The sequence below is a fragment of the Chenopodium quinoa genome, unplaced genomic scaffold, assembly GCF_001683475.1.
Source record: "Chenopodium quinoa cultivar QQ74 unplaced genomic scaffold, ASM168347v1, whole genome shotgun sequence".
In the NCBI taxonomy this organism is placed as follows: domain Eukaryota; kingdom Viridiplantae; phylum Streptophyta; class Magnoliopsida; order Caryophyllales; family Amaranthaceae; genus Chenopodium; species Chenopodium quinoa.
In genome coordinates, this window is record NW_018743850.1 from 128,275 (window position 1) to 144,168 (window position 15,894).

The 15,894-nt window shown below is 43.0% G+C and overlaps 2 protein-coding genes across 2 annotated transcripts; both read left to right on the forward strand.

The window, feature by feature from the left end:
• The first annotated feature begins 228 nt into the window (after positions 1–228).
• Positions 229–1,459, forward strand: LOC110685753 (CBL-interacting serine/threonine-protein kinase 11-like). Its single transcript, XM_021862273.1, has one exon. The coding sequence runs from the start codon at positions 396–398 to the stop codon at positions 1,224–1,226; it is 831 nt and encodes a 276-aa protein (XP_021717965.1). The 5' UTR covers positions 229–395; the 3' UTR covers positions 1,227–1,459.
• Positions 1,460–14,284: 12,825 nt separating this feature from the next.
• On the forward strand, positions 14,285–15,253 carry LOC110685754. The gene has a single exon (XM_021862274.1). It carries the CDS (start codon positions 14,486–14,488, stop codon positions 14,981–14,983), a length of 498 nt encoding a protein of 165 aa, XP_021717966.1. The 5' UTR covers positions 14,285–14,485; the 3' UTR covers positions 14,984–15,253.
• The last annotated feature ends 641 nt before the right edge of the window (positions 15,254–15,894 follow it).

Genomic DNA, 15,894 nt, shown 5'->3' on the forward strand with positions numbered 1-15,894 from the left:
CCAATAGCCCCTAATAGTTGACTAATATTTCGGTTAGATGCGCGAACTTGAAACCGCATTTTCTATCAAGAAAATAAAATATAGTTTGCGTAACGACTAATTCAATCTTATTACACCCTTCTAATTCAGCTCCAGCTCATTCTCACGTGGCTTCAAACTCTCTCCTGCGTATTTGTCTCACACCTTAGTCAGCATTCACCACCCACCTTACATTATTTATCACATTTTTTTATAAATATCACCTTACTATAATTTTATTATATGCTTTTTATCACCCCTTATATAAGACCATTTCGGCTTATCAATAGATACGGTCATACACTTCTCAGTTCTCACCCAACCTAAAAAAAAAAACTTTATTTTTTACTCTGAAGTCTTGACTGAAACCTAAAACAATGCCAGAAAGATACTTCTCTGGGAAATACAAGCTCACCAAGCTTCTAAGCAACGGTGCCTACGCTAAGGTCTACCAAGCCCGGGACACTCGTACCGGGGAGACCGTGGCGATTAAGTCGTTCGAATCGGCTGACAACCTTGACGTGGTCGAGATACAGGCTATGAGCCGGCTAAATCATCAACATGTCACCAAACTTGTCGAAGTCATAGCTGCAGCTGGAAGCGGCCAAGTCTTTGTCATAACAGAATTTGCGAAATGCGGCGACTTGTTTGAGATGATCGCAAAGCGAGGTCCTCTTGCGGAGGATCTCTCACGTCATTACTTCCAGCAGTTGATCTCCGCTGTCAAGCACTGCCACTCCCGAGGGGTTTACCACCGCGATATCAAACCCGAAAACCTCCTCCTAGACGACAAGTGGAGCCTCAAGCTATCAGATTTCGGCCTCTCAGCGATCATCGATGACCCGACCCAACCCGGACCGATGCTGACAGAACCATGTGGGACCGTCGAGTATGCGGCACCGGAGGTGATCATGGCTGGGAGAGGTGGAGGGTACGATGGGGCGAAGGCGGATGTGTGGTCATGTGGTGTTGTTTTGTATGTATTGAGTGCAGGGTTTTTACCCTTTGATGGAGAAGGTGATCTAGAGGAGATGGTGGAGAAGATGAAGAGAGGGGAGTTCAGATTGCTTAAGAAAATGTCCACTGGTTTAAAGTGGTTGTTGTTAAGGTTATTGGATCCGAACCCAGAAACCCGGATTAGTATTGATGAAATTATACAAGACAAATGGTTTCGACAGGGGTATGAAGAACTAAGTGAGGAAGAATGATCAGATAATAACTGGAGTAAATGTGTATAAATTTTCTTTTGTTTTGGGGGATTTATTGCTGAAAGGTTGTAAATTTTGGGGATTTAAAGGTTTTTTTTTTTATATAATTTAGGATTTTGGGTTGCTCCTCCGTTTTAAGAGGATGAGATAATTAATTAAAGCAAATGTATCTAATTTTGTGTTTATAAATAATTAACAGTTAAGATACACTTCTTAAGTTCTGATTTCTTAAATCATATTAAGTGCACATGATGTGTTCGTCTATTTTGATCTCCATTAACGAATTTAACATTAGTATAGTGAAAAAATGAAAATGACAAAAAGATTATACTAGTAGAAACCCTACATAAAGTACTACTCTTTGTTTTATCTTCATAGCCTGTCAATCTGTAACTTCATGTTTATTTTTTCAAAGGATCCAATCAAACATTACTTATCCAATTGAAATCATCAGAGAGCATCATTCAATATTATGGATCAGAATGTTACTCCCTCCATTCTACTGTAATTCTTAGCCCCACTTTCTTTTTTAGAGTAAATAAATGTTGTCAATTTTTATCATGAATTTCATATAAGAAAAAATACACAGCACTCAAGAAATCTTCACAAATTCATTTGGTCATATATTTTCAAATTACAACTTCGACCAAATAAATTGTTAATGGTTGAGTATGTATTAAAAACCGCAAAAATGCAAATGGTGTAAACTATTGCTCCGTATAAGGAAAATGATATTCATAACCCCTAAAACTATGTATAAGAAGCTAAAAGAGGAAAGTATTAATAAAATATAATCATTAATTACACTGATTTGCGCTTGATTTTGTCATGTAATTCTAAACTAATACCATTTAAGAAAAGATATTTAATGCTTTTTTTTTTTTTTGCATCTATATTTAATGCTTATTTATAACCCTTAACATTACCCAAAAAACAATAAGGAATGAAATGAATATGATAGAACTCATAGAAGTCACACTGTGACCAACTGTATTGTCTTGAAATCAACACACACTAGTTTGTTCACATGGTTATGAAGATCACACATGATCATAGGAGATTCCATAATCAAAAAGATTCAGTAGGATATTCACAAGATTATTGGAGAGATACTAGGAGCTATTCAAGGGGAATATATACACAATATAAACGAAAATAATTTACTATATTCTACCATGTCATGTGCTCATGTTACTTAGATATCTAATTGAATAAGCCTAAAGAGAAGAAATCATATCTGGAAAACTAGCCAAATTATGGTGGGAAGAAGTAATCGAACAGAGGTGAACTAACACAGAAGCTGTGTTTCGTTAATATACACCTTACTAACATGTCAAGCCAATTCGATTAGCAAAGCCTTCAATTCAATTACTTAACTCAAATTATTACTTAACTCAAATTATATGTTCATCTTTAGCCCTCACAAACTATATTTAGCAACTGAAATTAAAATAAATAAATAAATAAATAAAAGTACTTTGGTGAACCATTTAGCCGGGACTCCGGGAGGGAATAATACTTTGGTGAACTTAGTCAACAAAGTGATAAGAATTCCAAATATGCCTAAGACTAAAATGTAAAATGAACCTGTCCAAAAAAATTGTATACGTTCTGTTTGGGTCCAATTTAGTCAAAATTGGGCCTGAGCACTAAATGATCCAATTAAAAGCCCAAGGTCAAGGTTCAACTCTCCAATTGCTCAAAAGTCAAAAGTCAGCCCACAAAGTAAGCCAATTGGGCTAAAGCCCAACCTCTCCAAGTATGATGAGGTATAAAAGCCCTCATATTAACACATTCAAGGGAGATCACATACGAGATCACATACATTATCTCATACACTGATTATTCCAACTCATATGCTCATCCTTGCATTGAGAAATACTCCACAAAAGCCTCAAGCTACAAACTCTCTTGCATAGTGTCTTCCTTTTTACACATTGTACTGACTTTAGCATCGGAGGGGCCTTCCTCGGAAACACCCCCGAGGCTAGTTTACGTGTGTTCACTGTGCAGGAAACCTTCGGCCCAACACAGCTTGGATCGAATCCAGTCTTCTCCATTTCAGTGGACCTTCGGCAAGGTCCCATTGTTTTCAACCGAAACAATTTGGCGCCGTCTGTGGGGAAGACTTTCAAAAATCTTTAAGCCAAATTCCTAACCAAGATCATCTTGCAATTATCTTAGCAGCCATGGCTAAGAACCGCAAGAGCAAAAGCCTCCGTCAAGGAGCGGGCGAAAAGCCTAAAACCCCTACGCCATCGCCCACGCCGGACCGGAACTCTCCCAAGGGCGCCGGCTCGGGGGGAGGATCACACAAGGAGGATTCCCTATCTCCTATAATGCATGACTCTCAATATAGGCCGGACCACTCTCGGTCTAGCAGGGGTCAGTCTGATCATAGGACATATTCAGTGTCCCAAAGCCAACCATCGGCTGCGCGGCCTCATTACCACACTCGGCCGGGGACCCCTTTGACGGGGCCCAGTTCGGAAGAGGTGGCAAGAGCGCTGGCAGTACTCATGGAGGCAATGAGGGCACAGAATATGCCACCGCCTCGTGATCGAACTCCTCCGCATACCCGGCATCAGCGGAGGAAGTTAGACCATGACGGTGGGAAGCTTCCTTCCTTCCGGGAACTGGAAGAGTGGGAGGAGGATTCTTGGAAAAATGAAAAACAGAGGAAAAAGAACTCTCAATTATTTAAAGGATCCTCATCCTCAAGACCAGCAGCGCATAAGAGCGGCAGCTCAGCTTCTCGGCCAGAATCTACTCGCCGGGAACCCGAGACTGCTCGCAGAAGCGTCCTTGACCGACTCGGCGGCCAGGAACCGAGCGTGCGTAGTCGCCTCTCGTTCCCTGCAGCCGAGGCCCAGACTTCCCAGCCAGGGACGAAAACCACTCCTACCTCTCTAAGAGGGCGGAGCGCGGTCCCTTCGGCCAGGAACAAGGGCAAGGCCATTATGCTTCCCGCTAGTTCACCATTCGAGCAATGGATACTGGAAGAGCGCGTACCCACGGTTAAAATACCGTCGCATATCACATATGACGGGACCACGGATCCGAAGGACCACGTGGCCTCGTATGAGACTCATATGCATCTTTGCCCCAGATCCGAGGCGACTTGGTGCAAATATTTCCCAACCACTCTCAAGGGGGTCGCGCAAGCGTGGATCTCCAAGGGAGTAAGGCAAGGCTCCATAACAGGTTGGGATGATCTGTCCTCCAAGTTCAGGAGCAAGTTTTCCACGGCAAACCGCCGAGAGAAGACTACCGCAGAGCTCATGGGCCTGCAACAGGGGGAAACTGAAAGCCTCCGAGACTACCTGACCCGTTTCAGTAACGAGTCATCAAGCGTCTCCCAGCTGGACCAGGGGCTAGCTGTTTTTGCAATGCAGAATGGCCTTCAGCCAGGAAAATTCCTAGACTTCATGGTCATGCATACCCCGCAGACCTTGGAGGAAGCTCTTAGTGCTTCGGATAAGTTCATCCGAGCCGAAGAATGGAATAAAGCAAAAACCCAACCTCAATCCGGGGGAGGGAAACAGAGGCAAATACCCTTGTCTGAAGGCCAAGGCCATAAGGCAAAGGGAAAATCAAAGGCCTCGGAGCCATCTTCGGCCAGCGACCTAAAGAAGGACAGGTTTGCCTCATACACAGGCAGATACGAGTCCTACACTCCGCTCTCTCTTCCACGCGCCAAAATTTACAGTGTGACGAAGGAGGAGCAGAGTTACCGAAAGCCGAGACCACTCCCAGAGTGGTATCAGCGAAAAAATAAAAATCAGTGGTGTGAGTTCCACGATTCTTCGGGCCACAACACTGAGGAGTGTATCCAGCTGAAGGACCAGATAGAAGACATGGTCCGGAAGGGATACTTGAAAAAATACATAGCGGATCACCGCGAGAAAAAAGAATCCGAAAGGTTAGCAAAGGACCCTCGGCAGGACCTTGATTTCCCTCGGAAAAACAGTAAAAAACCGGAGGGGAAATTCCCTCCGATCAATGTTATCTCGGGAGGAATATACTCTCGGAGGGAGCACAAGCGTCACCTTAGAGCTTTGACTCACCAGGTGAACAACGCTGACATTCAATCTCCCCAGTCGCCGGTGCCGAACATGACGTTCACAGCCGCCGACTGCCGGGGGATTACGTTTCCTCACGAGGATCCGTTGGTGATCATCGCCACGGTGGCCAACCACGACGTCAGTAAGGTCCTTGTTGACGGTGGCAGCGGAGCAAACATTCTGTTCCGAAAGGCCTACAACCAAATTAAGCTGAAGCCCAAGCACCTTACGCCGGTACCCTATCCGGTATCCGGGTTCAATGGGGCTTCAACTTATCCAGATGGGAAGGTGACACTTCCTGTCACCATCGGTTGCGATGAGGCAGCCCGGAACGTCATGATTGAGTTTCTGGTCATCGACGCTCCTTCAGTGTACAACGTGATTTTGGGGAGACCCATAATTCACGAGATCCAAGGGGTCGTCTCAACTTATCATCAGCTGATGATTTATGTCTCAGACGCCGGCTTCCCCGAAAGGATACAGGGCAACCAGAAGGACGCCCGAAGGTGCAACTACCTCAAGCCATCCAGTAGTCGCCCAGATAACGACAAGGATGAGGAGGAGAAAGAAAAAGAAAGAGAGCCAAGCACAAAAAAGCCGAAAGGCCTAAGTGCTTCGGCCCAAGGATCCGTGCCCAGAGAAAAAGGTCCCGAAAGGGAAAAGGTTGACTCTTCATCTGAGCCGAAAGACTCAGAGAGCCAGCCGAAGAACACAAAGACTGGGACACCTGCTGACATTGGCAGCAGACCAGATTCTGAAGAGTCCAGTCCATCGGCAATGGACATGGACCAACAGACTGAAACAGCAGAGTTGGCCGAAGGAGATGCTGAGAAATGTGTAACAATCGGGATGGACCTTGATCCTAACACCCGTTGTGAACTTATTCAGCTCCTGCGGGATAACAGAGATGTGTTTGCTTTCTCGGCAGCTGATATGCCCGGGATAAGTTCAGACCTCATCTCCCATAACCGAAGGGTCCATGCAAGGCCTCTCAAAATTGGGGATCTTGTCCTTCGGAATGCTGCTGCAGTTCAGAAAGGCCGAATCCATGGGAAGCTCTCAGCTACATGGGAGGGACCTTATGAAATTTATGATGAGCTTCAGCCAGGGACATACCGACTTCGGCAGTTGGATGGAACTGAGTTGAAGAATCACTGGAATGCTGATGTACTGAAAAAATACCATGTGTAAACCCTTCGGGGCAGAACAATCTTTGTAAGTACATTTTGAACTAATGACAGGCCTTGGAGCCGCCATTTATATAAAATTTACAACTTTTTATCCTTTCAAAATTTTCTTTGTTCTATCCACTCTTTGAGGGTTTTTTATTCAGCCTCGTCTGAAGCCTTCGCCTTCGGGTAACTGGGTTTCAGATTGCTGACAAAACCTGTCTTTTTAAAGAACACCGGTCTTTCAGCTGAAGTCAAACTTCAGTAAGACTTGTTCTCCAAAGACATGAGTCCATGGACAATTCTGGGATATTGCCTTAACTGAGCCTTGTATCCCAGAGAGCCATTATCCGAAACATTGCCTTAAGTTGGCCCTGTGTTTCGGGTATCCATTTTTCAAAGATAGACAGAAAATCAAGGATAACAGCAACAGTTGAAAATTTTTAAATCAGCCTCGTCTGAAACCTTCGCCTTCGGGTAACTGGGTTTCAGATGGCTTACAAAACTCAGTCTTTTTAAAGAACACTGGTCTTTCAGCTGAAGTCAAACTTCAGTAAGACTTGTTCTCCAAAGACATGAGTCCATGGACAATTCTGGGATATTGCCTTAACTGAGCCTTGTATCCCAGAGAGCCATTATCCGAAACATTGCCTTAAGTTGGCCCTGTGTTTCGGGTATCCATTTTTCAAAGATAGACAGAAAATCAAGGATAACAACCTTTTTAAATCAGCCTCGTCTGAAACCTTCGCCTTCGGGTAACTGGGTTTCAGATGGCTTACAAAACTCAGTCTTTTTAAAGAACACTGGTCTTTCAGCTGAAATCAAACATCAGTAAGACCTGTTCTCCAAAGACATGAGTCCATGGACAATCCTGGGATATTGCCTTAACTGAGCCTTGTATCCCAGAGAGCCATTATCCGAAACATTGCCTTAAGTTGGCCCTGTGTTTCGGATATGCGTCTTCTTTAAGAACGCTGGTCTTTCAGCTGAAGTCAAATTTCAGTAAGACTTGTTCTAAAGAGGTTAGTCCCAGAAAGCTAATATCCCAAGCATTGCCTTCAGTTGGCCCTGTGTTTCGGATATCCAACTTTCAGACAGTCAATCTTCAGTAAGACTTGTATCCCAGAAGCATTGCCTTCAGTTGGCCCTGTGTTTCGGATATCCATTTTGAAGAAGTTCAGAAATTGCTTATTCAACTAAAGTCATACTTCAATTTCTGTGGGGGCAAGAAGCACGCAGTGCAGCTATGTTCGGCAGAGTTGAAGAAAAGAAACAGTAAAGCATTCAAAAATAAAGCAACTGAAGAAAAAAAAAAAATTGAGCTACAAGTTCAATAATTCAGTATCGGCAGCCGCCCACAAGCGGAAAATAACAGCTGCCGAAATACGTACATAAGCAAAAAAATAAAACTGCTGTACGACAAGGCAAGCTGAAGCAAAAAAACAAGGCAAAAAACTCAGAAAGCGGCAAGTCTAAAGTTAAGCACATGATGAACCGCAAGATTCTGAAGACGACTGCCCGAGTTCCTATGCTTCAGCCGGGGGATCAGACTGATCAGCGTTGAGTCCCATGGTGGCCTCAGCCCCAGCAGCAGAAGAGGCGGGCTTTGCACTTTGCCGAGCCTCCCTTTCCCTCTGCTCAGCTTCCAACTCCAGTCTTTCAGCTTCCTCTTCGGCTTCCTCAGCCTTAAGAATTTCAGCTTCAGCTGGAGTTGCATACTTCATGTGAGGGTCTTCGGGATTCTGGACCCACTCAGCACATTTAGACCAGTCCAGTTTCGGCTCAGCATGAAGGCAAACTCTTCGGCATACTCGGAATCCGTTTCTGAAACCCATCTCATATTCCTCTTTGGTATATACACGGACATTGAGTAAAGCCTCAGCATCAGCCAGCTTCTTCTGGGTCTCCTCCAAGTCTTCCTTGGATTTCTTCAGCTCATCAGCGACTTGGGAGGAGGAACCTCTCAGCTCATTCAGCTCTTGCTGAATTTGGAAAGCCTTTGTCTGGGCCTGGGCCACTTCAACTTTCTGGATCAGCAATTGATCCTCAGCCTTTTGGAATTTAGCTCTTTGAGCTTCAGCAGCAGCAGCAGCCTCTGAGAGTTGGACGTCTTTGGCCAGGAGCAATTCTTCAGCAGCCATTCGGCTGGCTTCAAGAGCCTCTAGACGCCGCTGCACTTCAGCTTGTGCAGCAGTTCCTTCTTGAATTCGGCTCTCAATAGCAGCCTTGAATTTGGAGACGTCCACTCCCATATGCTCCTGGAGGAATTTTTCCCCTTCCATCAGTGGGGGAAAAACCTCCATCTCCATAGCATCGCAGAAGGTTTTCAGAGCTTCGGCAGCTTTTTTACCGTACTCCTCAACCTCCTGCTGCTTCTCTTCAGCTGCTGCTTGCTTCAGCTTAGCAAGCTTAACTTCCTCTTCAGCCACCTTCCTTTCGTGCACAGCAGCGTCTACCCTATCTTGTAGGGTATCAATCAGCTCTACAGTGAGAGTCTGATTGTGCACGAACTGAAAACAGGAAGACAAAAAAAAAAAAATAAGTAATAAGAAAAAAATAGAGCTGAATTTCGGAGGAAATGAAGGAAAATTACCTGCATCATCAGCAGTTGGTTAGACCTGGCTGGGTCAGGAACTGATCTACTGGATTCGCCCATCCCAGCAGTGGCCTTCAGCGACCAGATCCTTGCCCTGTCTACTTCGGACATGCCAGCAAAATTGCCGAAGTAGGCTGCAGCTCCTTCTCGGTTTTGACCCCATATGAGGTCCCAGATGTGATCTGGGATTGGAATTCGGGGGGCCGAGAAACCCATTTCTCCAGAATGCAGAGTCTGGAAAGAAGGGAAGGACGACGATGGAGCTTGATTAGCCTTGGTTGTCTCAGCATCGTCCTTCTCAGAGGAGTCAAGTACTATGACCTCCTCTTCTTCAGGGGTGAGGACGAAAGCCTCAACCTCTCTTGCGATATCTGCCGTGAAGCCTTCAGCACTTGACATCACGGCATCTTTATTTTCGTGCTCAGCAGCACTCTCCTTGATTTCTTCTTGGACCCCTCCCTTAGGTTCGGGAGTTCTCTGATCCACCTCCATCTCAGGAGGTGGCGGAGGGGTCTTTTGAGGAGATTGGGGTGTTGGCTGGGGAACCCTCGGCGATCCATTGCCTTCCTCAGGTTCCCTTAGTGCGACGCCGATGGTCATCGGCCTCTGCTGAAAATCATGAGGGCCGATGATGGCCATCCTTCGGCGCCTTTTCAGAAGGGGCTGCTCGTCCATATCTGAGTCTGAAGACTCTTGTATTTGATCTTCGGGACGAACAGGAGCTTTGCCTTCTCTGTGTCTGTTACTCTCTTCAGACTGTAACAGACAGGGGGGAAGAAGAGTGTGAGTAAAAAAAAAAAAAAAAAAAAAAAAAAAAAAAAGAAGAAAAGAAAAAAGTTGTCTGAAAACTCACCGAGGTTTTCAGCAAAGCCTCGTCTTCTTCAGCTGCTCTAGCTGCAGCTTCGGCTTCAGCAGCTCTGGAGGACCCTTCTCCTCCTTCACAAGCCTCAAGTACCCGTGCAACCTCTTCGGCTGTGCGGGCAGCTTCAGCTTCTTCGTTCAGCAGCTGAAACCAAGGGTCTCTCTTCTTCCACCAAGGCTTCTGCCTCTGATACAGAGCAACAGCCTCAATTTGGAAGTGGGAAGAATCCAGATGAACTTCCCTATGCCTCGGCTCAGTGATAGACGGGGCCCGTTCAGTTACAACTCGCTCTCGGTTAACACCAAGACGAGCGTAGTTAATACCAACGTTGGTCTCGTCCCGCTCTGAAAAAAGGAAAAGGGAAAAAGTTTAGCTCAGATATGTTGGCACAGCATAAAAAAGCAAAGCGAGAGAAGAAAAAGAGGTAGTTAAAAGCCTCGGCCCCAGCCGAAGAAGCTTACCATCCTTAAACTTTCGGCTGAGGCCAACAGCTGCTAGCATATTCTCTTGGAAAACGTAATGCGTATCGGGGAGCCAAGTCTCCGGGATATGCTGCATTCGACCACTCCCCCCCGGGTTCGGCAGCTTGCCGAAGATATGTTGCTGATCCAGGTTCGGATCCGCCCCGTTATCTGCGGGGGGACCTAGACTTCCCATTTCGGGATCAGGCTCAGCTAAGTACCGGGGAGCGCTGAAGACGCAAGGGTGGCCCGGATCTATGGGTGCCCTAACCCAAATCCATTGACCTCTCCAGTCCTTGTCTGAAGAGTCATTTGGCCACATGGTCAAGTATTGGGGCCGGGACTCAATCCGATACCACCCAGAACCATGGCTTCCGTGCCCACTCTGAATATTTGGCACTAGCCGATGGAGCTTTCTGAAGCAGTGCAGGTTCGGCACGTATTTGAAGAACTTGCAGACCCATAAGTATGTCATCACCCTTCGGATGCTGGTGGGGGTTAGCTGACATAGGGAAATGTTGTAATGGATCAGCAAGTCTCGGACGAAAACGTCCAAAGGGAACCTCAGCCCATACTGAAGCTGTCTCGTGTACACCCCCACATACCCCGGGGGTGGACGATGGATTCTATCGGATGCTGAGGGCATTCGGCACCAATATCCATCAGCTTCAAAAATGCCGTAGTGCAACTCAATTTGCTCAGCAAATCGATATTGATCGGCGTTCTCTACCCACCATGAGTAGGGGCGGTTCTTTATCATGGCCGAAGCGACTTCGGCATTCTCCCACTCTGAAAACCCAGGGAGGATATCCCAAAGGACAGCGGGAATTTCATCGTCCCGTCCAGAAGCACTCGGCTCATCCGTTCTTTGAGGAGGAGCCGAGGAAAGGGGAGTCGCCCTAATCCCTTCAGCAGGGTCAGACTCCGGCCTTTGACCATTCCAGGTCCCAATCCTATTCCTAGGATCGGGAATCGGCCTTGCTCTTCTTGGAGCACGGGCTCTACCTCTAACTCCTCTTGCCATGGATTATTTCGAAGAGAAAAGTCGAAAGAAAAGGGGAAGGAGTTCGAATTCGAAGAAAAATAAACTGAAATCAAAGGAATTTACCTTAATCTGAAGCGAAAGTTGCCGATTTACGAGTTCGTAGTGGCAAGTCTCAGTTTCTAAGCTCAATGCTCGGGGGAATTTGCGAAGTTTTGATGCGGGTTCTTGGTTTCTCTCTCGAAGAATTCTGGGTTTGTGTTGGTGAATAAGTGAGGAGAATGACGCGCCTCTGTTTATATCTCCAGGTACGGGATACGAAGAGTCTGTGCTTTAATTTCTCTTAAGTACCCACTAAGTAACCATTAAACACATGTCTTGTGATTAAACCGCCCATTATCCGTCCAACTTCCGCAAATCATTAACCGTTGTTATCTCATTAATTACGGTTTAAATTCAAATTTTTGGATCAATTAAATCATTTACTTCCCTCCTTTTCTGAGTTAAATCAAACCCGACCCGTCATTCTTCCAAATCGGGTCTGGGGGGCAAGTTGTTTGGGTCCAATTTAGTCAAAATTGGGCCTGAGCACTAAATGATCCAATTAAAAGCCCAAGGTCAAGGTTCAACTCTCCAATTGCTCAAAAGTCAAAAGTCAGCCCACAAAGTAAGCCAATTGGGCTAAAGCCCAACCTCTCCAAGTATGATGAGGTATAAAAGCCCTCATATTAACACATTCAAGGGAGATCACATACGAGATCACATACATTATCTCATACACTGATTATTCCAACTCATATGCTCATCCTTGCATTGAGAAATACTCCACAAAAGCCTCAAGCTACAAACTCTCTTGCATAGTGTCTTCCTTTTTACACATTGTACTGACTTTAGCATCGGAGGGGCCTTCCTCGGAAACACCCCCGAGGCTAGTTTACGTGTGTTCACTGTGCAGGAAACCTTCGGCCCAACACAGCTTGGATCGAATCCAGTCTTCTCCATTTCAGTGGACCTTCGGCAAGGTCCCATTGTTTTCAACCGAAACACGTTCATCGTACATATATAAAGACAAAAACATGTAAGAGAGTACTTGGTACGGGGTATGATAGAAAGTTCCATGTTATTTTACAACTATTCCGTATGACTGTATGAGTTAATGACCTTATTAATGAAATTTGGGTTTACAATATAAATGAGCGATGTTGGACTTTTCTATTGGGCCAATAAGGGTTATCCAACTTTCTTGGGCCAAATCCAAAACAGAAATTTCAACAGAAAACGCCGCGAATAAAGGATAACCAGAGAGGATGATGGCTAAGTCGGGGTTCTATCAAATTAATACAACCAGGACCAGCAAAATTCTCAAACCAAAACTTCAAGGACCAACTGTCCAACCCCTCATAAATATTTATACGAGTAATTGATTAATTTTGTTCTATCTTCGTTACTTAATTTCATTGATGATATATTATGATACTCAATCATGAATAATTACATTTTGCTAGTCTTTCAAGTTATATTATACAGAAGGTAAGTCATTTGACATTAAAGTGATATGTATCCCATAATCAGTCTGAATTGCAGAATTCTTACCCAAATTGTAATTGATATAACATCGACACTTACATAGTTATACATCCAAATTCCAACCACAATTTTATTTTTTTTATTTTTTTGAATTTTTTCTCGAATAAAACCAATAAAACGTGAACAGCATAACTCATCTCCTATCGATAAAAACATGTTGAATTGGCCTAAAATGAAATCCATCCAAATTTCCTATATGCTACCTCTACAACTCTTCTTTAGAAGTTGAGGTGTTTCCAATGAAAATATCAATCCACAAAATCTTACATTCAAAACACAGCAATATTATACTATAGATTCAACGATGCTAATATAGCACATGTATATAGCAAATAGCTATCATCAATTCATCACCCAACTGGAAGCTTTAACTAGTTAAACTACATCATCAATGTCACATTCTGAGAGTGAGGGATAGCTCAAGTGGTTAGTGTTCCCCTTTCGGTTTCAAGTGATTCTGGAATCGATTCTCATCACTCACCTTTGTGGCTCTCTAAAACACCAAAAAAAAAAAAAAAAAATCAATGTCACATTCTCACATTAACAGTTCTACTCTATAGTCCATATTTATACAACTATAAAAGTACTCAATCCCCGTCTCTTAAATAATGTCTCCCTTTTAAATTTGTCCCCATTAATTTTAGTTCAGAAGATTTATATACCTATAATACTCTTTTCTTTATACAATCTAATATTTCATACTTCCTTCATTTTAGTAATATTGCAACAACTGGACTTTTACATTATTTATTATGCTTGTTTAACCACAAATTATGATTTATATGTAAAGTAAAATATAGTCATGTGGGGTCTTGTTAGATTCGTCTCGTAAATACTTTCACAATATCGACTTTTTATAATTTTTACTCTTATATAATTATAGATATTTAACATATAAAATGTATTTTGGGATGCATAATTTCATCCTTGTTGTAATATTTGTGGATCCGAGAAAGTACAATTCTTCCAAAAAAAAAATACAGGGTATAAATATAAAGCAAACATTAAGAGAAGAATTAAGTACAAAGTAGAGTATATGATTAGGCGATACAAAAAAATGATACGAGTAGCTTTTAAATTGTGCACGAGTATTACGCAAAAGAGCTCATCAACTGCATCACCACCTAGATAGCCGCCAACTAGAAGGCGGCTAGTCAAAGACTCAACTCTAATGGCCCACCGACAACACATGAAGCCAAAAAAGCCACGTGTTAAACAACTATACAATACATATAATAATATTTCACGCCTTTTATGAAATGAAATAGTAAATTATAAAAATAAAAATATGGAATAATATATTGTACAGTCCTATAATAAGGTCAAGCACTATGATATTGACCGCTCACCTTCTCAAACACGTTCCATTAATAATAGCAGCTGCCCGCCTTTATAATAGAAGTATAAGTCATAATTCATAAAAACCTTGAATTTTGTTCAGACTTCAAAATCCCATATATTTACTCCTGTCTTCTCTTGTTCGTCAACTTTTACCAATCATATACTACTCTTAGACTAGCAATATAGAAGAAGAAGGTATGAAACATCAAGAGCACAAATCAGAAGATCACTGTGATCTTCACTCAGTCCACAAATCCTCCGCGAAAATCATGAAGGTGAAACCATTATCAGCATTAGGACCCTCAGGTCCTCCACAACCAAAGGTTTATAAGGTTAAGCCTATCCATTTCCGAGAACTTGTTCAGAAGCTCACTGGAGCACAACCTGAACTGCTACAACAGCCTACGTCTTACTCTCGGCCTCAAGCTCGTCCTAGGCGTAGTAACCTACAGGTTGTTGCTCCACCTCCTCTGCCACTTCATCCTCATCAACTTCAACTTAACAGCCAAACTGATCTAACGAGCTTTTCAGAGAAGCAAGTGCCATGCAAAGTAGAGCAAGACCAGAAACCTTTCTCAGAAAAGACGATGCAAAATGGTGTGGGTACAACTGAACTCATCCTATCCCCGAATTTTCAGGCTTGGTTTTCTTTTGCTATGTTAAGTCCTGGGTCAGCTGCTCTATCTCAGATATAGCAATGATCATTCATTGAAAAATATTAATGTATTTATATACTTTTAGGTTACGTTTTTGCAGCTATTTTCACTTTTCCAAGGGCCTGGTGTACTTTTAATCTTTTATTCAAGCCGGAAAGTTAACCCTACTGTTTTCGTAAAACCCTTCATTGTTTACTTGTCTAGTTAGCTTACATCAGAAAATCAATACAATTTCCTGTATCAAATTCAGCTGAATACAACTCAGAATTTGAAACGAAGACTAAACATTCATTGAATTCCTCTTATCTATACTTGATATTGACTAACACTTAATGTTTAACTTATCGGCCTGAACTAGTCTTTGTTCAGCTTGGATAGCCTGAATATGAGCTTACTGCTCCTCATTTTTCTGAATTATTTTTTTTTATAATGTGAAAAGAACAAAAGCCAAATGTAGACAAGATGTATGATTCACACCTTTAATAATGACTTTTAAAACGGCAAAAAATAATTGGTCAACTAATAGTTACTTAAGATAGCAATTTTGCCTGTTCTGTTATAATATAGTGCTAATAATACGGTACTTATTAAGTCTCTGACCAAGAATAAACAGTTAGTAAACGTAAAGAAAGAGTTTACTTTAATTAACAGGAAACCTAGTAAGAAATAAAATGAGAGGTCTGAATCTCCAAGTTAGGTCCCATTTAGACTTGCAACCATAACGAGAAATTTGGGTATTGGTCAACTACCTAAATATCTCTCGCAATTGGAACACGCAAGCTACCAAGATATGAAGACATTTCCACATTTCACACCTTATATTTGAAAATAGTTTTTTTGGTTTAAAGCAAACAGGGAGGGCATTTTTCAATTAATTCACTTGATCGCTTTTTCAACAAGTTTACTAGCAAAGTGAAAAAGCTATATTAAACAACTACGCATTTTATTTT

Excerpts from the sequence above, each read along its gene's own strand:
- LOC110685753 (XM_021862273.1), top strand. The coding sequence starts at position 396 with ATGCCAGAAAGATACTTCTCTGGGAAATACAAGCTCACCAAGCTTCTA.
- LOC110685754 (XM_021862274.1), top strand. The coding sequence starts at position 14,486 with ATGAAACATCAAGAGCACAAATCAGAAGATCACTGTGATCTTCACTCA.